The 22,594-nt window shown below is 44.7% G+C and overlaps 1 protein-coding gene across 2 annotated transcripts in view; it reads left to right on the top strand.

The window, feature by feature from the left end:
- Positions 1-22,594, top strand: part of LOC147711508 (tyrosine-protein kinase STYK1-like) — a 346,279-nt gene that overhangs the window by 169,986 nt on the left and 153,699 nt on the right. For both annotated transcript variants that reach the window (XM_086922199.1, XM_086922198.1), the window contains exons 3-4: positions 19,750-19,890; positions 21,450-21,686. In XM_086922199.1, the coding sequence (XP_086778325.1) occupies positions 19,750-19,890; positions 21,450-21,686 (378 nt within the window). The remainder of the gene's footprint in view (positions 1-19,749; positions 19,891-21,449; positions 21,687-22,594) is intronic.

Here is a 22,594-nt window from a genome sequence, read left to right as displayed (position 1 = left end):
CGCTTACTGGAGGTACCTCATGAGCCAGTTGGAACCCAAGGACCCTCAGGATTTAAGGGCACTTCATCCCCCAACTTAAAACACGCCACAGTGGTGAAGGGAGAGGGCGGGGCCTGAGGTGACGTGTGTGCAAACACGCCCTGTAGCGTGTTTAAAGTTGGGTAAATGATTCCTCTTCAATCCCGAGGGTCCATAGGGGCCAACTAGTCCACCAGGTACCTCCAGTAAACGCCACAGGGGTGCATTGCAGAGAGGTGGTTTAGGCCATGCCCCTTTTTACATCTCTATGCAATGCAGCTCTGTGGCGCTTACTGAAGGTACCTGGTGGGCTAGTTGGACCCCAGGGACCCTCAGGATTCAAGGGGACTTAATCCCCCAACTTACAACAATCTAGGGGGCACGTTTGCAGAGCGGTGGAAAAGGGGGCATGGCCTTTGTCTACTTCTCACCAATCACACTGCATGGGGTTTACTGGAGGTAAAAGATAGGCTAGTTAGCCCATAAAGGATCCCCAGCAGTGAAGCGGACTTCAATCCCGATCCAAGAGTGCACCAGGGAGCGCGTTTGTAGAGTGGTGGGCAAAGTGGGCATGGCCTGGTACGAGTACATACCATTGCTGCTGTGTAGGACTGACTGGAGGTAATATTTTAGAAAGTTTGCCTCCAAGAATATCCTTTGGGGCCAACTACCCCTCTTGTTACCTCCAGTAAGTCCCACACAGTGGGATTGCTAAGACATCTTCGGAGGCCATGGCCCCCTTTCTCTACCACTCTGCAAACATGCCTCGTGGCAGACTACAGGATGAGAGTGAAGTCCAATTTAGTCCTGAGGGAGTTTGAGGGCCAGGAATCCCGCCTGATACCTCCTGTAAGTCCTACACAGTGGAATTCCTGAGCGTTGGTTGGACGCCCAGCACTCTTTCTCCACCACTCTGCAAACATGACTACTAGTTAAAAGCATATTTCTGCACCTCTGACTTAGAGGTAGTTTTAATCCCCCTGCCCTATTATGTACTAGCGCCTTACAGAGGAGGTCATGCTAATCACAGGGGTACTCCAATGCATAGTGTCTTTTAGCATATCACTGACTCTAGGCCTGGTTAGTCAGAGTCAGTTACCATCAGTACCCGTCTGAAAAAGTTGTGGGCACAGGATGATTTTGCAACAAGGCCTTTTTCTGCTCCTCTGTTTGTTATTTCTGCACATGTCTTGCTCCTTCCTGCACTTTTCTTCGTCTTTGTGGACTTCTGCTGCTTCTTTCTGCATGTCTTTTGCTTCTTTCTGTGTGTTTTTTCTTCTTTCTACACATGTCCTACCTCTGTAGGCATAGTTAGAAACTAGTATTTAAAAAACCTTTGAAATTCACTTAAAAAAACCAAAGGTTTCAGGCACGTTATAATTAGAAATTAGCATTTAAAAAGCCTTTGAAATTCACTGAAAAAAACATAGGTTTCAGGCACGTTATAGTTAGAAATTAACATTTAAAAAACCTTAGAAATTCACTGAAAAAACCCTAGGTTTTAGGGAAAGTTATAGTTAGTTGAACATTTCACTCGTACAAAACCAGAGAAATTCCCCGTTATAGTTAGTTCAGCTAACTATAACTTGCACCCCCGCAATGCACTGCTGATGATGTCACATTTTACATCACTCATGACATGATCAGTGACATCACTGATGACATCTCAAATGACATCACTGATGACATCCCTAATTACATCATCCATGTGATAATTTGACGCATCTTCTCACACTCTACTTTATCCTTTGATACACCCACTCTAAATTACAAACTGCCATTCTCAAAACCATAGACACTCCAACACCAATAACTACATACCCACTCACTGATTCTTAGGTGTACACACACATCCACTCACTCATCCGTACAGTCACTCATACTTATGGTCACTCAGTACAGGATTATCATATGCACTCATACACTGCTACTCATCCAGAGAGGTACTCACACACCTAGTCAGTCATGCAAATAATTAATCACACTACCATTTACTCACCTATACAGTTATACACACACCAGCTTACTTACTCATACAAATACTAGCACATTCTTATGCTCTTATAAAATCACTGATACACGCACACACTCATCCATACAGCCACTCTCATAATCACACACTCTCACTTATAGCCATTTATATACTCCAACACACATATATACTGCCTTTCACATATGCAGTTACTCACACATGTACCACTGAGATATACATTCACTCACTAACACACCCATACACACACTCATCCACCCATACAGTCCATCACAGATGCACTCTTGAAACCATGCACCCAGTGAATCACCCACTCAAACATCTATGCACAGAGTCACATACACCCCACCCATACAAACACTCAGGCCCCCATAGAGATACTCAGACAACCAATCAATAACCCATATAGACACTCATGTAGCTATTCACAAAACCATGCAGCCGCTTACACACCAACAGACAGACGGATACAGACATTAACACAGTTTAGTCACTAACCCATTTATTCAGTAAGATACGTTTAATCACTCACTTATAGAGTCAGTCACGCACCTACTAAATCATCCATTCAGACACTTATACACCCACTCATTCTTCAATACGCCTTTCCCTATATATTAAACACATTTAAACTTTGCAGAAACACACAGTCACTGAATGATGTCATCAGTGATGTCATCAGTGATGTCATTTGAGATGTCATCAGTGATGTCACTGACCATGTCATGAGTGATGTAATATGTGATGTCATCAGCAGTGCATTGCGGGGGCGCTAGTTACTAACTATAATGGGGGAAATTCTCAGGTTTTGTAGGAGTGAAATGTCTAACTAACTATAACTCTCCCTAAAACCTATGTTTTTTTCAGTGAATATATATATATATATATGCATCAACAGCAGTCTCCCACCACACCGCCACCGCGATAGTAGAGACCACGCAAATCCAGCGTATTTCTTCGGCAAAGAGATATTTATTAGAGTAGAGTCACTAAATCCGACGCGTTTCGGGCATCCGCCCTTGCTCACAGATCGTCAGGTAATGAACCAAACACCATTTAAATACATTTTTTTAACAGTTTTTTTTTTCCATCACATTTTTTCAAAACACCCCACGTGATAATAAAAAGCAAGGACACACTACAGGCTATGAACACATAAGTGTGTCTTCTAAATATTCGTACTCCTTAATTTTTTTATAAATCACATGGGTATAAAACAATTCATATTAAATCCATATTATTTTCTATCTCCTGAGCATTGTTGGATTACAATTTATAATGTGCTTGAAATCTATATATATATTTTTAAAAGCATAAATGCAATGACCAATCAGAATACTGTGTGGATTGACACAAAAATAGCATGTGCAAAATGAGCAATTTACATATTGGTGCAAATCCTGCAAAAAAGGAGCAGAGAACTCTGGGTAGTTCCCAAGTTTTGGTGGAGAGCAGCTGCTGCATAGAACACCCTGCCACACCAGCGACACTCTGAATTTGCTCCTCTCAAATGTCAAAGGTCTTACAGGAAAGCGCCAAACTCATAATCGGGCCCAAAATACCTATTGGCTTTGTGGAATGATGCACACAAGGATGCTGTACTAGTACTCTGAGAATCATGAGGCTGTTGACAGAAGATAAGATATCTGAAGATAAGATGAAATACAGCCTCTAAATAAATATTCACAACCCTCATTATCAAAGCCTTCATCCTAGTGAGATTTCTACACTGGGGTATTGATGGCCTTGAGCTGCACATCCCTCCTTTCCAAATATGTCTGTGGATTTTAAGGAAAATAAATTGAAAAATACATTGGACCCGATTCACAAAGGTAAAGGTTACTCTTTTTTTGTACTCACAAATGATGTCATAGTAACTTTTCAACTGCGGGGAATTCCCTACATAAAAAGTAAGGACAGGCCTGTCTTTTTATGTGCCGAGTTCTCAGTCCCGACGGTGGAGTTATTGCAATCATAAAGTTACTATTTTATGGTTTGTTTATGAATACCGAAAAATGAAAGTTTACCTTTCTGAATCTGGCACACGGTGTTTTCTTTGTTCTTCTGTGGTTGTGCCGTGATTGCAACCCTCCCCTGGAACACATGTGGGTCAATCCTCAATGATTTTTCCATCCCGGGAACTTACTCATTTGTGATCAGTTATGTCTTATGAGCCCTATCTGCCCCCTCCTCTTCTCAGTTTGTGACTAAACTGAACAGTCTTATTGTGGGCACAATAGCTTAATATTTGGCTTTATGTTCTGTGACATCTTCATTTTTGGGGCACACGAGCTCTTGAAAGACCTCCTAGCCTGCCCTAGAGCCATGGAACAACAAGGTACCTGCCTCGATCACTTAGCCTCTGAAAGAAGCTGTATAAGAGGGCCACAGTCAGTGTTGCAGTCTGTCAGAATAGTCTCTGCTATGATATGGGTGAGATCCTTTATTTCTCAGAGTACATTAGTGTTATTTCTTTGTCATGTATGTCTCGCACTGAGAGCCATTAAAGTGAATGTGACATTCTAAATTGGACAATTCACTGCTGTGAAGTAGCAACTGTGGGCTACAGATCTCATAATGTATTTTTGCTTTTACAAAGGGAATTCCGGACTGCTCTGGCTAGACTCTGTGAGAGCAGGGAGTACAGCTTCTGAAGGAGATGGAAGGGAGGGCACAGAGACTGGTGGGGTTTGGTGTGAGGTCAGATATTTTATTTAATATTTGGCACAGGGAGGAGAGGTCATGTTATGTATGGCTCTCCCATTTCTCCTCTGTTCCTGCATAGCAGTTGAAAGCAGGGGCAGATGTTTTGGGGGGCATACATAACTTAAACTTTTAGATGGGTAAATAGCGAATTAAGGGACTGAGCTTTGCTCTCGTCTACTTCATGTCACTCAGAACATCTTATCCATGTATAATTCTATATGTTTTTCTGTTTCATATACCTTGATCGACACATTGGAGGGCAGCAGTGTTCAGCGCATAAGTAATGGGCAGATGTTCGAGCACTAAAATAAACAATTAACAACTGAATGTCTCTCCAAGAGAGTGAATGACAGACAAGGATCTTGGAGGGGTACTGCTGAAAAAAGAGCTCCCAAAAGAGACTGCTGACCATTTGGGGTGCACAAATATAAAAAATGTAGAAAGTGACATCTAGGAGTTGTGTATAGAGGTAGTATGTTGAGATATCGGCATCTGGGTGTGAAAATATATGTGACAGTTGGGGGAACACAAAAACTCAGAAAAATAGGTCCAACGTCTGCTGAGGTGACAACCCCCTCTGCCCCCCACCAAGGAATAACATTTGTCCCACAGGACAGCAGCAGTTGTGCCACTATTCAGTAGCAGAACCTGGACTGCTGCATGGAGACTAACTGCCATTCCTTGGTGGCACCTGTTACCGTGCCTCACCAGCAGGAGCCAGCCCTGCAAAAAAACAAAAAGAAAAAAAGAAATTGAGAAATATTGAAGGTGAATGAGCTTGTTTAATAAATTCTGTGAGAGGGGAAATATGGACATAGGCAGACTATATTCATTAATCGTGTCGCAGACTACATATAGTGTCCATTTCTCTGCTTTAGGTAAAAACATCTCTAATTGCATGGGGCAAAAAGTACCCTGCATTTATGCCTATTACATTTTATAATACAGTTAAAAAGCTCTAACAAATAAAAAGTAATTAATATAGAACACTTAAAAAATATAGTTATAAACTTCTTCAATGAATTCATAGTGTGTCCTCATAAGTCAGAACTTCTAAATGTTTAAGATTGTTCCTTCTGACAAGAGCATAAATAATAAATGAAGTGACAGAGAAACAGATATCCACATTTTCTAGTGCGCATAAATACTTAAAAGCTTCCTGATAATAAATATATTTACCAGTTTTGAAAACTGGTTATAAGTATTGTTTTCTTAGATCCTTATAAAATTTACAAAACAAGATAAAATGCATAGTGCTTTGACTGGATATACAATCACATGGACATTTTGGTAATGTCTGGGCCCAGGCCCCCTTTTTCGGAAAGGCAACCCTCAAGTGCAATATCCTTAAATGCAATCTGGTGAGGTAGAATCTAGGTTGTGTATTCTTAACATTTAAAAGGTAGTTTTGCAAATCAGCTTGTGCCAGGCCTGAAAGGTATCTGCGCACCCTAGATTTGTTACACCCATGAATATCTCTTTCTGCATCAGTCTAACCCCTAATTATGACTTTTACCTCAGTTTTACTGTATCGTGGAATATTGAAAGTATCCTTTACTCCAATGCAGTTATCTACTTTTCTCAGATAGCTATCTGTGCATACCAGCCATCTTATCTTCTTCTAAGAATCCAGTGGTAGGCAATCAAGTATTATTTCTTTGGTGAACTTTGTCCCGGTTTTCCTCCATATGTTGTGCCTAAATAAAACAGGACTGGTGTTTAGATCATCCTCTATAAATGGAACTGCTGCTTCCTTATGTATAATATAGGATGAGCTAGATTTTGACACAACCATCAGCCAATCTGAAGACAGGTTCTCTTGAACTTGTGAGGGGACACAGTTTACCCACCCACATAGTGCGGACCCATAGCTAACACTCATGAGGCATGTATTTTATATAGCATCAGTATTTCCCTAGTTGATTTATGGCCGACTTTAGTTGTGAATCTAAAAATGGATTCTATGGCTCTCAGAAATTCGATTTTACTTGTGTTCAATTGGATTTCCCAATGTCCATCCACAGTAAATTGGATTACTGTTTTTTTTAAATGTTTGGGTCTCAGCTAAACTCACTCCCCTAATATGATGTGACCTCTTTTTTGCCCTTCCTTGTCCACTTACCATAGTATATGTTTTATTTAGATGATATTCGTTTCTTTGTCCTCCATAAATGTGACAAAGTTATCAATCAGGAGCTGCAGGCCGTTTGCAGTTCTCGATAATAGAACAGCATGGTCTGCATATAGTAGGAGTGGAACCCGGCGAAATCCGACCAAGGGGGCGCCAGCCTTCGCTTTTTGTAGCATATCGTCCCCCCCATTTACATAAAGTGAAAAAAAGCAGGGGGGCAAGGACACACCCCTTCCGATCCCCCAGGCAACCTTGAAACGTTGGGTACATTCCCCTCATATAATAACCGTGAAGTCAAATGGGAATACAATTGTGACAGATAAATAATAATGCCAATCGGGGCACCCATATCCGTAGGGGTTTTCCATAGCTTAGCATGGTTTACCAGATTGAACACACCGCTTAGATCTGCAAAGAACAAGTGCCTATGGCCCTCTTTTGCTTCTGTATAATTGTTGATAAACAGATGTAAATTGATAAATTTTTCGATCGTACCAGCATCCCTCCTGAACCCATGTTGTTTGTCCGTGAGGATATGATTATTGTTCACCCATGTTTTTAACCTATCCAGGAAGATTCTGCCCATTAGAGTCCAGGAGGGATATTAGTCTGTAGCATCTTGGGTCTCCTCTATCTCTCCTTTTAAATATTGGTACAATTGTACTTTCTGTCCAAGTAGCTGGTAGGAAGCCTTCAACTGTTGCGTTACACACTTGTGTTAAAAAAGGGCCCCATAGAATGTAATGTGTCTTGAAGATGTCTATTGGGACCCTTTCAGGTCTAGGGACCTTTGCATTAACAGTTTTGTTTAGGCTGTTAGGGCCCGATGTAGGTAATCTCGATTTACCTACTCTTAAATACCGAATCATACCGAATCGGTATTTAAGAGTAGGTAAATTGGAAGTAGGCAGATGTAGGTAATTTTTTTCTTCCGATTCGGTAAATACCGAATCAGTATTTGCCATTGATTCCTATATGCCTTGAAGCCCATAGGAATCAGTGGCAAATACCGAATCCTGCCAGGGGGAATGGGGTGTCACTTTGACACGCTGTAGCACCCCTATGTCAGGCTTGTGTGCCATGTGGCACACATACATGCCATAAGGGCATGTCTGTGTGTCACATGGCACAGGTGTACATGTACAGATGTGCATGTACACCTGAATTCGTTATTTACCATGCAATAGTATTACATGGTAAATAACGAATTCTTAAGGGCCTGTGGCACTGTTTAAAGCGCCACCTACATCTGCATTTAACAGATTCGGTATTTTTACCGAGTCTGTATTTACCAATTCGGTAATTTTACCGATTCGGTAAATACAGATTTGGTAAAAATACAGAATCTGTAAATACATGCCCCCTACATTGTAAAAGGCATTTACCGGTCGGTAACGGCCGAATTCGGCCGTTACCGACCGGTAAATGCCTACCTACATCGGGCCTTTAGTTACCTCTTCTAAGCTTATTGGTGAAATGTCTACAGCATGAGTAGTATATACAGCGGAGGTGGATAGATCTATAGTGAGGTTATCTGGATTAAAAATGGTACCAAAATATGCGATCCCATCCCTTGTTGTACAAGAGCTTCTAACCTAGGATCCGCTATATCTTTCAGGAAAGGGTGATTTTTTGTCTTCCAAAATAAGTTATTATCATTTGTCTCAGCAGCCTGTAATAGATCGGAGCAGACCCTGTCCTGCACCTCTCTTTTCCTTTTGGCCAAAGCATTTTTATACGCAGCTCTCAGATTACTAACTTTATCCATTTCTCTTGGGGTGTAACATAGGGCTTTTCTCAGGTTTCTGTTTGCCACAGAACAATCCTTATCGATCCATCCCTGTTTCTTATTTCCCATACTTCTATTAGTAGGTCTTAACTTAACCAATATTTCTGCCATTAATTTGCAGAAGGCTGATATGATACCCAGTGGTGGGGACCCCAGGTCAGTGCATATATTAAAATCAGTAAGATTCTCCACCATGATTGTTTCTGTAAGAGCGATGCCATTTATATTGGTCCATTTCAGGCTGATGCACTTTCAACCCTGCATTTCAATATGATTTGCAAGTTATGGCCCTTTTAGCCATGTGGTGTTTATATTAAAGACCACTGTCAAGGGGGAGTGGTCACTATAGGCATTTGGGGTATTCTTAAATTCGTTTTTTAGTCGCAGCCCATTTCCAGAGACCAGAATATGGTCGATTATGGAGCATCAACCATTTCCATGGAAGGTTGATGCTTGTTGTAACCCAGACTCTCTAGAATGTTCTAGCAGCTCCATAGTATATTAAAAAAATTCTGTTTATTGCCTCTCCATATAAGTTATGCGGAAAGTGTGGCATCCCCTCCCCATTGGTTTTTAAGTAGCCACAGCTTTTTGATCCCGTCCTATTGCACTGGCTTGTATTAAAATCCTCTAGCCATATTGGTATGAAATCATCCTTAATACGACTTTAGAAAGATTCAATCTTCCTATTTAAGTCCGAAATAACTTTTAATCTAGTTTTTTTATAAACATTAATATAGAAGTTGACTAGGACCAAATTTAGCTATTCCTTCATTTGCAATTGGAAGAGTTGAAAATTGGGGGAGCACATGCACGATCTTATAAATTTTAATGGTATAGTTGTAGAAATTAGTAGGGCTTGGCCCCCATTGACATGCCCTGTCTCTGTGGGAGTTGCCGGTAATAAAAAGGAAGTAAAGCCTTCCACATAGAATTCGAAAGTAGCCTAGGTCTCTTGTAGACAAGCTAGATGAGTTTGGTAAATGATCTCCAGCCACTCTAAGTTCCCTAATTTGTTTTTTACTCCTGCGACATTCCAGGATCTAATTACAAGGTTAGTGCTTTCATTTTTAATGGTTGAGTGTTCCATTATCTATCACACGGTGGTCACAGACTATATTCTGTCTTCTGTTGTTTTGCTCTTATTCCTCCCACCCCCCACCCTGTTGTCAATCTTGTTCCTCACAGTTGGAAAGTGGAGCAAACCTGTTAATAATTGGAACTGGTTTTAGCATTCTGGGATTAAGTTTTATTTGCTATTGATTTATACTTTGGTTCGCTGGATCCATATTTGGACAGGTTCCTTATGAAGGAACATATCTGGTCTATAGATGAAACCAAGGAGTTCAGCTGAAATATCTCCCTGAGCATTCTTAGGATATGACCTACATTTTTGTCCATAAAGTAGAGATTTAACCATCTTGGGGAGAATCAGAATTCCATGACTATTCAGTTGCCCTGGACAGTTTTTCTAGAGGGACTTCACCAATCTACCCTTCTTAACATTATCACTTCTTGAGAAAGGTAGTTTGCGTGTCCCAAAACTCTTTGGCCATCCAGTTTATCACCTTATTTTTCAGTTTGACCCATGTTTCGGTTACACGGGGCATTAGTTTGGGAACATTTCTTAGTATGGTAACATAGGGTGTTGCTTCTGGTGGAAGGTGCAAAGTCATATCTACACAAACTTCACTACTTATAGAAGTATTATTGTCAAGGGAGCTAAGGGAGGATGTTGGGGAACCGCACAGACTAAAGAGGGTGGTGGTAAATCAATCTGTGCCATCTCCTCTGTAACAGTATACCCATTTGGTACTGGCCTTTTTTATCAGAGCCAGCACTTTTTTTACAGATATTTCCAAATTGGAGATCCCAATCTTAGGGGCCTATTGCCATGGAGGATTTTCCGCATCCTCCGGGCCGGCGGAAGCCACCGCCGGCCCGGAGGATGCGGAAAATCCTCTGCGGACCCACCAAAGACCCACCACCACATTAGGATGGCTGGTGGGTCCTGGTTTCTGTCCGCAGCTTTTCCGCCGCGGTTGGCTTACAACCGCGACGGAAAAGCTCTAATATGGTGACGGTGTCTCTAAGACACCGTCAGCCCATAATGTTGGTTAGATAATTAGTGATTGCGTTAGTGGAGGCTACTTGCTTTAGTGCCCCCTTCCCAAGTGCCTGAACCAATTTGTGCTTGCCCTTGGTTAAAATGTGTTTAACAATTGATCGAAGACCGGAGAAATAATACAGAGATCTGATTAAAAAGAAACACAATCCTACCTGATCTTCTGTTGTGCTGTCCAAGTTCGGATTGGTCCAAATATGGAGGATTAAAGAGGGACCTTTATGGCAGCGAGAGGACTGTCCTCACCTCTCATGCCATGTACAATGCTGGGGGACCGAGTCCCACCCCTGCGAGCCACCACAGAAGAGCCGGTGAGTTTGTTTGTGGGCTACGGACGGCCCGGTTTGTGCAACCCACGCTGCAGGACATGAGAGGTGCCATTACAGCAGCTGGAGGCTGTCCCTGCCTCCTGCACCTTGTAGAATGCTGGGGAACCAAATCTTACCCCAGCCAGCTACCACAGAAGAGCCAGTGAGTATGTTTGTTGGGCCTCGGATCGTCCGGTTTTTGCAACCCATATTCTAAATCTAAGCAAATAGTATATTTGCATGTGTACTTCTGATGCACCGAATGTACTCCTGTGGGTTCTTTACAGGTCAAATAGTCTTTTGTCTGTTGAAAAACTCCTTCCACCCTCCCTCATGGAATATGATGTGTGCTCCTTTTCAGGGCTCGAGTCGGGGTACCACGCAGGTGGACGGCGTCCCCCCACTTATTTTACCGGGAGCTCGATAACAAACTACTGCCAGAGTCCTATTTTATTACTTTTTTTAAACATTTTTTATTGTTTTACATCAAATTCAAATACACCGCCCAGTAACGGGCCAAACAGTCGAAGTCATGTGGTGCATCCCCCATTGATATTAGCAATTATACAGGATTGCCTGTGGAAGTAAGTCCGGCCCTCTGTTCTGCACATTTCCCAACCTTCGGTCATGACGCAGTTCATGTGTGGCCATTATTCCACTAATTATTCTCAACTAGCCCTGCCCCCAACTTCAACTATCCCCCATCCTCCCCCTCCCTCACCACCCTCCCAGGCGTGTTGTGCAAGGACTAACCCCTGCAACTCTGGAGAGCTAATCTCTGAAGCATATAGTGATCGGGACGGCCGTCATTGGGGATGAGGATTCTAGGGTCATGCGTCTATAAAGACACGCCACTGCCTTTATGGTGCCCGCCGCCATCACCACATACTGGCACCCCATAGAAGTCGGTGGCTCCTTGAGGCCCATGTTCCAATGTTTCCTGATGGCTGCCGTAAGGGCAGTATATTGTAAGAAATCTCCTCCTGGAAGGTCATATCGGTCCCGCAAAGCATTAAACGTCCCTGCTGTTCCCATATCTCCAGTCTCTGCCAAATACCCCATGCGGCAGTGCCCTGCACATCCTCAGGTGCATATGGGCACTTAATAGCCGCCCTCTGCAGGTACCTATTCGAGCATTTCCGTGCTGTAGCAAACTCCAAGGTGAGGGGTGTTGCCCCGAGCGGGAGCCGCAGCACTATGCGGGTCAGCACCATAAGGGGACCCCATATTTCCCTAGCTTCTGTCTCAAACCTGGTGGCTCTGGCCACCCATTATGTGAGCCACTGAAATTGGGCTGCTAGATAATACGTTTCATAGTCTGGAACCGCTAGCCCTCCTTCTGCACGGGGCCTCATGAGCGTACTGAGGGCCACCCTGCATCTGCCCTTCCCCCATAGAAACGATGTGACCATTGTTCTGAGCTGCTTAAAATAAGTTGTTGGTATCCATATTGGTAAGGCCCTGAAAAAGTATAACAGGTGCATTAAAGTCACCATTTTAAGAAGTGCCACCTGGCCCGCCGCTGACAGTGGCAGGGATCCCCAGAACTGGAAGTTGGCCTTGGTCCCCCTGATTGCCTTTCCAATTTTCCCTTCCAGACCATCACCTTGTTCATGGTAGACAAGCGTCCCAAAGTAGGCAAAGCAACTGTCCTCCCATTGCACCCCTTCTGTAATCTGCGGACCCCGCCTGCCCTCGCATGCCAGGAATAGACATGATTTTGCCCAGTTTACTTTCAATCAAGCCACTTTGCTCAGATCTTTCAGCAGGGATTTGGCCCCCTATAAGGCTTCACCCATATTTGCCAGGAACAATAAGAGATCATCTGCGTATAGGGCAATGTTATGGATCTGTCCATAGACGTCAAGACCCTGGTAAGCCCGCCCCGATCTAGCATGTGCTGCCATGGGCTCCATTGCCATCTTCGGCATGTCTTCTCCCATGCCCTACGATCTGCTGCTCAGATGTGTGCTCCCACCTGGTAATGAGCCCAGGCTGCTCCAACTGTGCGACACCACCGCCTGGAGAAATCTATGCCGTTCCAGGCGGAATTCCCTGGGTGAAGGAGCTTTGGTGCCTGCTCCCCGCCCCCGCGGGCTTTGCTGCGAGTGTCTTGTAGCTGAGGTTGATTGCTCCGATGGGCCACAGGTTTTCAGCCAGTCCCACACCTCCTGCGGTGAACTGACGAATCGTGCTCCCGCTGGATCCGCCACCCTGAGCTGAGCAGGGTACAACATTGCATACGGCAGGTTCATTTGACGTAATCTGGTCTTGACAGCAATGTACAAGGCCCTGCTGTGCTGAACCTCTCTTGTAAAGTCTGGGAAAATAATAACTTTGCTGTTATCAATGCGGAGGGCTCGTTTTTGTTGGGCACATTGTAAAATATGGTCTCTATCGTGGAAACGTACAAGTCTAGCTACCACTGGTCGGGGGGAGCTCCTGGCTTCGGCAGCCTGGCCGATACTCTATGAGCATGCTCCAGGGCATAGAAGGGGGACAGACCTTCCGGGGCCACCTCACTCCGGAGCCAGTTTTCTAGGTAGCTGACCATGTCTGCCCCTTCGGATTTTTCGAGTATTGTGATGACCCGGATGTTGTTGCGCCGTGATCTCCCTTCACTATCCTCAGCGCACATTTCAAGGGTTTTCACTTTAGCTTCAAGTGTTGTCAGGGATCGATGCATCTCTTGCACCTCGGCCGACAGGCCACATAGTCCCTTATCGGTGGATGTAACTCTGTCCTTGAGCTTCCGATGATCAGCCGTCAGCAAGCTCAGGTCCATGCTGATAGCATCTATCTTCCCCTCCACTGCCTCTGTGTAGGCCGTTATGGCCTGCATTATATAGGTTAACATAGGCTTCCTGGTAGTATGCTCTCCCTGTGTGCCCGGAACTTCCACGTTGAGGACCGTGAATCCCCGCTTCTTCTGTGGCCTCCCCATCCCAGGCCCACCGTCAGCAGGCCGGCCGTCCGTCTGATCACGCCAATCCCCGGGCAGAATACGACCCAAGATCTGCAGCGGCGGTGGGTGATGTTGCAGGAGACGCGTCCTCACAATGTCAAGTATTATTTTTGTCCCCACTACAGGGATTCTCTCCCCCGGCAAACTCGCGGGCTGATGGGTCTCGTCGAGGCAATGTCACTCTGGGCTGCTCACCTCTTACTCAAGCGGACCCTTACTTGCAATCACTCCAATAAGGTACAGTGCCTTGTTCGCCAGAGCTTAGGGCCAACAGCTCTCGCCCCAGGTTTTCCGACGTGGGACCGATCAGGCTTCAGCCTACATCTCTGAGGTCGAAACGTCGACATACCATCTTCCATTCCTACCCACCAGCAACAGATCATTTTTGGCTATTCTAGAATGTAATGGGATAGGAATATGCAATTGTATAAAAATACTCGAATGGCAATGTGAATATGCCCCTGTGGTACCATTTTCTAAATGTACATGAGACCACGTGTGATTTCTTTTGAAACTTTTCTATATTCACACTACCCTCACTACACTCTACCTCCCTTACCTGTCCCTCTTTCCTACGCCCTTCCCTCTTTGGGCAATAAGAAAAAGTTTACTACTTTAAATGTACATGTAACTGATCTGCAACTGAGGATGTGAATTAATAAACATCACTCCAAATGTATATTTTCCAGAAAGTTCTTTATTTTTTTATGTAAATCCTGTTTTTGTGTTCTACAAATTGTTTCAACTGGGACCCCTTTATATGTAACATTGACTACCCAGGTCCCAGTACCGTTGGGTCAACCCTTATTCTATAATCACCTCTCAGATTCCAGCACCACGCAGTGTGGCCCAGGCCCTCTCACCGCCAGGCTGCCATTGACATCGGCCTCCACAATCGCACAGGGAGCTCCATGTCCGCAGGAGAGCTCCGGCTCCTAAGCTCTGCTGGTGCGCCAAGGACGATGCTTCAGCAGCTCAGTGATACGTGCCTCCTTCTGTGCTGACACGCTCCTCCCTTTCTTTCTGCTTTTATTTTGTATACAAAAGCATTCCTCCGCGGGGCAGCGACTGGCTTCCAACATGCGTGAGCGGCCACCCGGCTCTTCACTGCGCCCTTCGTCCGGTCTCCATTTTACGCCATGGCTCGAGGACACGCTGGGGGAAACACTCGCAACCCCTGGCAGGCAGCCCAATGTCCCCACTCCTCCACCATGTTCCCAGGCACTAAGGGGCACTCTTCCAGCACAGGTCTCGCTCCCAGTGGCCAGTTTCTCTCTCTCCGGGCTTCTCAATGGAGTTCTATCATCTAGCCGCCATTTTGCTGTTCAGACCAGGGCCACCCAGGGGGCTGCTCATCTCGTGGGCTGATTGAACCCCTCTCCAGTATAGCCTCGGTCCCGCAGTCTTCCAGGGGCCCGTCACCTCCCGACTGATCACCTGAGCACTTTCTCCCGCCTCTACAGCACAACCGCTCCACTGCTGTGGCACTGCGGGCGGCATCAGCGCATCGGCGCCATCTTGAGGTCAGGCCCGCCGCGGGACCGTCCCGCTGGTATCTCTCGGGCCTCTGCCAATTCCATTATTGATGCTCGCAGAACTGGTCCCCACTGCTCGCAGGGCTCACAGCTCCAATTTCGGACCCTTGCAACGCCTCAGGGGATCAGGATACCTGGGGTTGGGGAGATGGCGAACGGAGCTCCTCAGCTCACGTCTGTCTCCATCGGCTGCTAGCCACGCCCCCCCTACTGCCAGAGTCTAATGTGCATACTTTTTCACTGCTGTAGTGACACTTCCTTTCATTTGTAAAATACAGTACACATGAAGTGTCTCAGCTGTATGTCACGCGCTCGTTTCTCTGATGCAATCGCATCTAAGGGGCTGGCGAGGGGAGGCAATGAGTCTGATGGTACAAGCCACCTTTCGTGATGTCACTTCCTGTCGTGACGTCAGCGTCCTCCCACTTCTTTTTTTAGGACTTGTGCCCTGCTCCTTTCTATGGACAAACGACCAAACCATCTGCTTGTTTACAGGACTAAGTAACATTGGTGGGCATAAATGGCTACAGACCCTGATTAAGTGAGTCAGCATTGTGCGTTTATGCTCACAGATCATTTTTAAGCACCTACACTGTACTTAAGCATGCAGAGAAGCCTATGAACTGAGCCTTGGGTGACTGATACATATAATAAATGCTTAAGAATTATCAGTGCCATTGTCTTCCATAAAATCAGCTCCATATTCCTCGTTACTTCAAATGCTAAAAACCCTGATTTAGAGTTTGGTGGATGAATCTGCATCAAAACTTAAGAGATGTCCCGTCCACCATATTGCAAGTGCCATAGGCTATAGCGCTCTTGTAATACATCGGACCGGACATTTTTGTTCTGTTTCTGAAGGAGCACTCTCTCTGCTAAACTCCAAATATGGCCCAAAGTCAAATCCTTCTGCTATTATCAGTGGCAAAAACTCCAGTCTCGTTTAATGTAAGAGCCAACTTCACCATTAGAAACCTCAGGCAACTCCCAAGTTAATCGTTAGATTCACCTGATCGTTATCGTTGTCAGTACCCCAGCCACCATTCAACAAGTTAACCTAGTCACAAGTATTTCTACTTTATTTTACATATCCAAAATTTGAAAGCTATAAAGATGATCATTTTTTGTGTTGCATTGATATAGATTGAACGATGTAATTGTTTTTTAATTGAAAGAGCAGGAATATTGAAAATGTATCTTTCAACTGCCCTGATTGCAGTTGACCCACAGAGGCATGTCATATTTATCACACCTGATAACAACCAACATCACTGGGATTAGAATGTATTAGGTGTGATAAATAGCACCAATTACAATTAATGCCCCAAAATGGGGCATTGCTTGCAGGTTGTTTTACTTTCTGCATAGATATCCACATTTCCAGCTATTTACTAAGCATTTTTGTCCTGTCAAGTGTCAGAAGGTTTCACCTGACAACATTTCTCTGAGGAAAATGGCGGGAGTGTGGCGCTTAACCGGTCAACTTGTAATTCTGATATGTGCCCTAACAGGAGTTACTGCACATACCAAAGTGAAACAAGCAGCCGTAAGCAGGGCCTGAGTGCTATTTGAATGCTCTGATATAATTGTTGGCTCTAGCTAGGAATAGGGAAGGAGGAAACATAGGAGGCTAAAAAAGAATTGACCATCGTGGGGACACAATTCTCTCTGGGAAAGTCACTGCTGATGTGCCTGTAGCAGGGAGCATCCACTGACACATTGTTATAGAATCCTCCAACCACTCACACAATGTACCCCGAAGATCACAGATTCCTCTGCTAACAATTGAGTACCTGTCTACAGACTGGCTTCTGTATATATCTGAATATTAATGTGTGACACACATTGACTTAGCTAATGGAAGGATTAAACAGGTGTTTAACACATGATGGCTGCTCTTCAATTCACACTGATTGAAGCGTAGGGTCCTTTAATTTGAGACAAGAAATTGTTATGGTACATCAATCTAAATACTACAGCAATGTTATTTTTTTAAAATACTAGAACAGACTCTTATAGACAGGACTTCATGGTGTACTCAATAATCGTGAGGCTGCAGTGCTGGCCCCAAACATCACCCTTACACTACCATGTTCAACTGATGACACGAGGTTCTCGTGCTGGTGCACAGAGTTTGATTACACCAAACATGTCATGCATTACAGCCAAACACCTTCACTTTGGAATCATCTGTCAAGAAGACAGTGTTTCCGAAATCTTGTGGGAAACCTAAGCTGGTAAGGCAGAGAAGCAGTTTTCTCCTGGCTAAAGTCCCATGAAAGCTGTACTTGTACACTCTTTGCCTAATACTAACATTATGAACTCTAATGTTTACCCTATTAACAGAGGCCTCCATATTGCTGGATATATATCTGGCGCTCCTTGCAATCTCAGGAGCACTATACAGTCTGATCTTGGGTTGAATTTGCTGGAACGTCAATTGCTGGATGGATTGGAAGCTTCCTAGATGTTTCTCAATAATCGTTCTCACTATGAAATCATAGACTTCATGTTTGGAAGTGTTTACCTCAACTTCCCAGACTGAAGAGCACCAATGATTCTTCCTCTGAGACAGTCATGGATATCTCGGATATCATGGATATCTTTGGACTGAAGCATGATTCGTTGCCACAAGTCTGAATGCTCTAGACCAAACTGATAATGTTTCAAATGTGTTTCACAAGTATCGTAGCATTTCCTGGCAGTGGCGTAGCAAGGAGGGACGGGGGCAGAAGTTTGGGGGTGGTGCTCCCCCCAATCTTATCTCCAAACTCCCCCCCACCCCGGTTTTACACACAGCAGTGGTGCAGCAAATACAGGGGCAACCACGGGCAGCCATAGGTCTAGCTACGCCACTCTCACCTGGTGATAAGTAGTCATGTGCATTTATTTTACAGCTCCTGATTCTAATTACTTCCTTCACTGACATAGAAGTAGTAAGAGTAAGGTAGTGTGAGGTAGTGTGGCTCACTGGTTAGAGGCGGCAGACCCGAGAGCAGAGGACGGCCTGGGACCAGGGTTCGTTTCCCGGCGCGGCAGGTTTCTGGACCAGGGTCAGCGGACTCAATAATTCTCTCGCCTCGGTGCCCACTCTGATCAGCGATCACACTCGGCAACTCTGGGCATTAGCTTGCCTCATCCTCACTAACGGCCCCACCAGACCGCCGGGGATGCCTGGTCTCACCCTGGAGATACCCATTAAGGGACCATCTCTCAGGGAAGCCAGGAAGGGTTTCGCAGCGGTCGAAGCGCCTTGGGACCCTCCGGGTAAGTAGTGCTCTATATAAATGCCTATACATACATACATACATACACATAAGAGTACACTTACTTTTTCACACAAGAGTTCTGAAGGTTGGGTGATTTGAGTGTCCAATATATGAGGACAAGTTGAAATGTGTGGTCTTTTTTGTCGTGTGAGATAAGGTGGATCTACAGTTAAGGGCTTATTAGGATGGCAGGCGGACTTCAGTCCCCCCGCCACCCCAGCAGTGCTGGGACCGGGCGCCAGTGGTGTGGCGGTCCCGCACCGCAAATTAGGATGCGACAGATACCCTGGCGGTCACATTCCGCATCTTCAACATTGTGGCGGGTGCTGCTGTGAGCAGCACCCCCACCAATGCCAAAGAGGCATGCTGTGCATTGCCATGCACAACGTGACAGGCACCGCATCTTGTGCATGATAATGAAAGGGGGTTCCATAGGTACCCACCAAATGCAACCCCTTACCGCCCAAAGCAATTCCCGCCAGCTTTTCGATGGCGGCATCCCTGGCATGGAAATGCCTTGCAACCCGTCAACATAATATGGTTGGCGGCGCCTGGAAGGCACTGCCACCATGTTATGCCCCAGCTCCGCCTGGCAATCGTAATTATTGCTGCCCGGCGGAAAAGCGGTGGACAGACTTTCCGTCCGCCATGCTAATGTGGTGGGGGAAAATCATGTTGCCCGCCATCATAATGACCCCCTTAGTATTTTTTGAGGGCTCGATAAAGGCCAGATATAGGCTGATGTAGATAACCACAGAGTCTTAATCCGGTGTACTTTTTTTGTCAGAGAATTGTCATGAGAATGACATGGCGCTTCCTGTTTACTTTATTACTGAAAAAGCACTGTTCTATTCTTCTACAGCAACTAAAGTAATAATGTATATGTCTTTTCTTTTACAAACGTTTGTTGCAGATAATGTTGGGATGCAGGTTGCAGTTATCATTATACCCATCTTACTAACATTATCAACTGTGCTGGTGGTGGCAGTTGTCCTGTGGAAATCCTGCCAAAGAAGACGGGGAAAGAAGATTGAACCTATTATTGTGCTGAATGGTAAGAGTATTTACAGACCTTAGGTGAAACATCCCTTTATTTCTCCAGTGCTCTCTGATACATGTCTACGAAAGTACTTGGTTATGTGAGGTAAGGTGGAATTCATTTCGTTTTACATTTATTTTAGACTATTTCCAGGGTCTAAAAAACTCTCTTTAGTGCACCCAATTTTGAGATCAGAAACTGGGACTCTTGGGAATTAACATGATTTTTTCAAGGTCGTGTAGTGTGTCCATTAGTCTGCAGGCACATTTTTCCTCTCATTTAAAAAAAAAAAAATGGGCTAGAGTCCTTTTACACACTTCCATAACAAATCGAACACTCTTGGTTGTGGCAGCTGGGTTGTGGGAATTTTATTTTAAGATGAGTGCTTGAGTCATAATAAATGCCTGAACCCGATCAAATGTATTAACATAATATGCACAACCTGTGTGGCACTAAAGCCTAGGGTGTACAAATATTTACCCAAATATAGCTTCATGATTGTTTATTTCGTAGATTATTAATCTTTCGTAGCAGCTCAATCCATTTGGGTACCTGTTGTCTTGATTTTATGGTTAATAACGGGGTTACTGTGATACAATCTTTCTCTCTAACCATACTCTATGTGGAAGCTTAGTTACCATTTTCACATGTGAAAGGAACGGATGGAGGCTCCGTTTTATGGCATTTGATAAAAAGTACTAAGGGGTCTATTAGGATGGTGGGCGGATAGCCGCCGCCGGTTCAGTGGTGGCAACCGCTGTACTGGTGGCAGCCATCTGCCCGCCATCAAAACCAGGAAAACCACTGGTCCGAATTGCATCACGGTCGTGACTGCAGCGGTGTGATTTTCCCTCCACCACTTTTCTGCCTGTTGCAGTCCAACCGCTTGCCTGGCGGGTGGAGCTGGACCGCTACAATTGTGGCATATCAGGGCCAAGCACCGCTAGCATCATTATGATGCTGGCGGTAGCCAGCCTTTCCGCTGCAGTGGAACGTGTTGAGGGGAGTGGGTGCACTGGGGGTACCCATGGTACCCCTTACATTTCCCTGTGCAGGTGGCAGGCACTGTGCAGTGCCTGCCATGCAGTACAGGGAGATGCAGGACATGCCCATTTCACATTGCGGCGTTGCTGCTGGCAGCAGCAACTGCCGCAATGTTAATCACCAGAATCCGACCGCCGCTGTCGGATTTTGACTGTGGAGCATCCTAATTGGACCAGCGGTTATGCCGCGGTCCTTGCGGCGGTCTTTTACGGCTACCATGGCGGTCGGGGAGGTTTTCTGCCCACCATCCTAATAGACCCTAAAATGTAGTGTAACAGAAGATAACAAGGTATCATGTAGATAATTATCTGCACTGCACCTGTTATTACTAGTGAACATGAAGATGGTCTTGTTACACAAGGAAATAGCAAAAGGCACACTGCATATTGAGAAATTAGGAAATAAATTTTTGCGGAAAGGTTTTTGCTGAAGGCAAATGCCTTCGTTATGATATAAGCATCAGAAAATAGATATGATAATCAATCTCCAATTGTGAAAAATAGTTATTAAGTACATATATTTCTCTCTAGTGGAAGACTTGAACCATGTGGACAAGGAACAAGGAGTGTTGAACACAGCCGCGTCCTTTGAAGATCTTCAACACATCCCAGAGCCTATTCTTGAGAAATGGGAACTCCCTCCAGATAGGGGGATCAAGAGCGTCGAATTTCTGTGTGATGGGCGATTTGGTGCAGTGTGCCGCGCCACTGTCGGAAAGAATGGGGCATCTGAAACTGGACAAACTGCTATTGTTCGAGAATGTGCAGGTAAGCAGCGGACAAGTGCAAAGAAGCTGTCTTGTACATTCTTATCTTTAAAGGCTTTCTCACATAATTCTTCCTAAATTGATACCTTTCTTGAGCATAATTACAGGTGTTCAAAGGTTTTACCCCTAACTAATTAGTAGTCTTGAAGATATTGTGACACACACCCAAATATTTGTGGTGTGTCTTCAATTTGGGATAATAAGTGAACCACACAAGCTAATTCTCTCTACAGGCAAAGGAAAGTATTTCATCCTCGTTTCAGTCCACGTCTCTATAACATAAAGGTCTCCAGTGGGTTTGGAGTTAAACTGAAAATAGCAGATTACGGAATCGCTTTTTATTTATCTTCAAATATTGAATTGCTTATTACAGCTTTTCGGAATTAATGTTTGACAACTATCTGATTAATATTACACTGAATTTAGTGCTCACTCATGGTGCATTGGAGTTTGGGATAGGGAAAAAGTTTCATTTTTCAATATTGTTGAAAAAGGCCTGCTTTGGTTTTCAAAGGACTAGAACCTAAGATTAACGACAAATAATTGGTTACTACTGCACTTTTTTGTACAATAGAGGATCAGAACCTGGATTCTTTGCATTTTATGGGGTAAATGTGGAAGATCTGAATCCTCCAACAGTTATGTTTGCCACTTCCCAGTCCTGTATGTTGCAATTAAACTTAATACAGCAGTGACCCTCACTTAATCATATGTGAGAAATTTCTTCTAGAACTAAGGGGCCTATTATGATGGCGGGCGGATCGCCCCCCACCTGTACCTGATTTACCTCCCACCATATTAGTATGGCGGGGGACACTGCGGTTGATGGAAAGACCGTCCCACAGCTTTTCCGCCGGCAGGCAACTGTTAAGTGGATCTGGGGCATAATATGTTGGCGGTGCAGAGCAG

This window comes from Lissotriton vulgaris, chromosome 5 (genome assembly GCF_964263255.1).
Source record: "Lissotriton vulgaris chromosome 5, aLisVul1.2, whole genome shotgun sequence".
Lineage (NCBI taxonomy): Eukaryota > Metazoa > Chordata > Amphibia > Caudata > Salamandridae > Lissotriton > Lissotriton vulgaris.
Note: the sequence above shows the minus strand (reverse complement) of the source record. Positions and strands in the feature narration are given on the sequence as shown.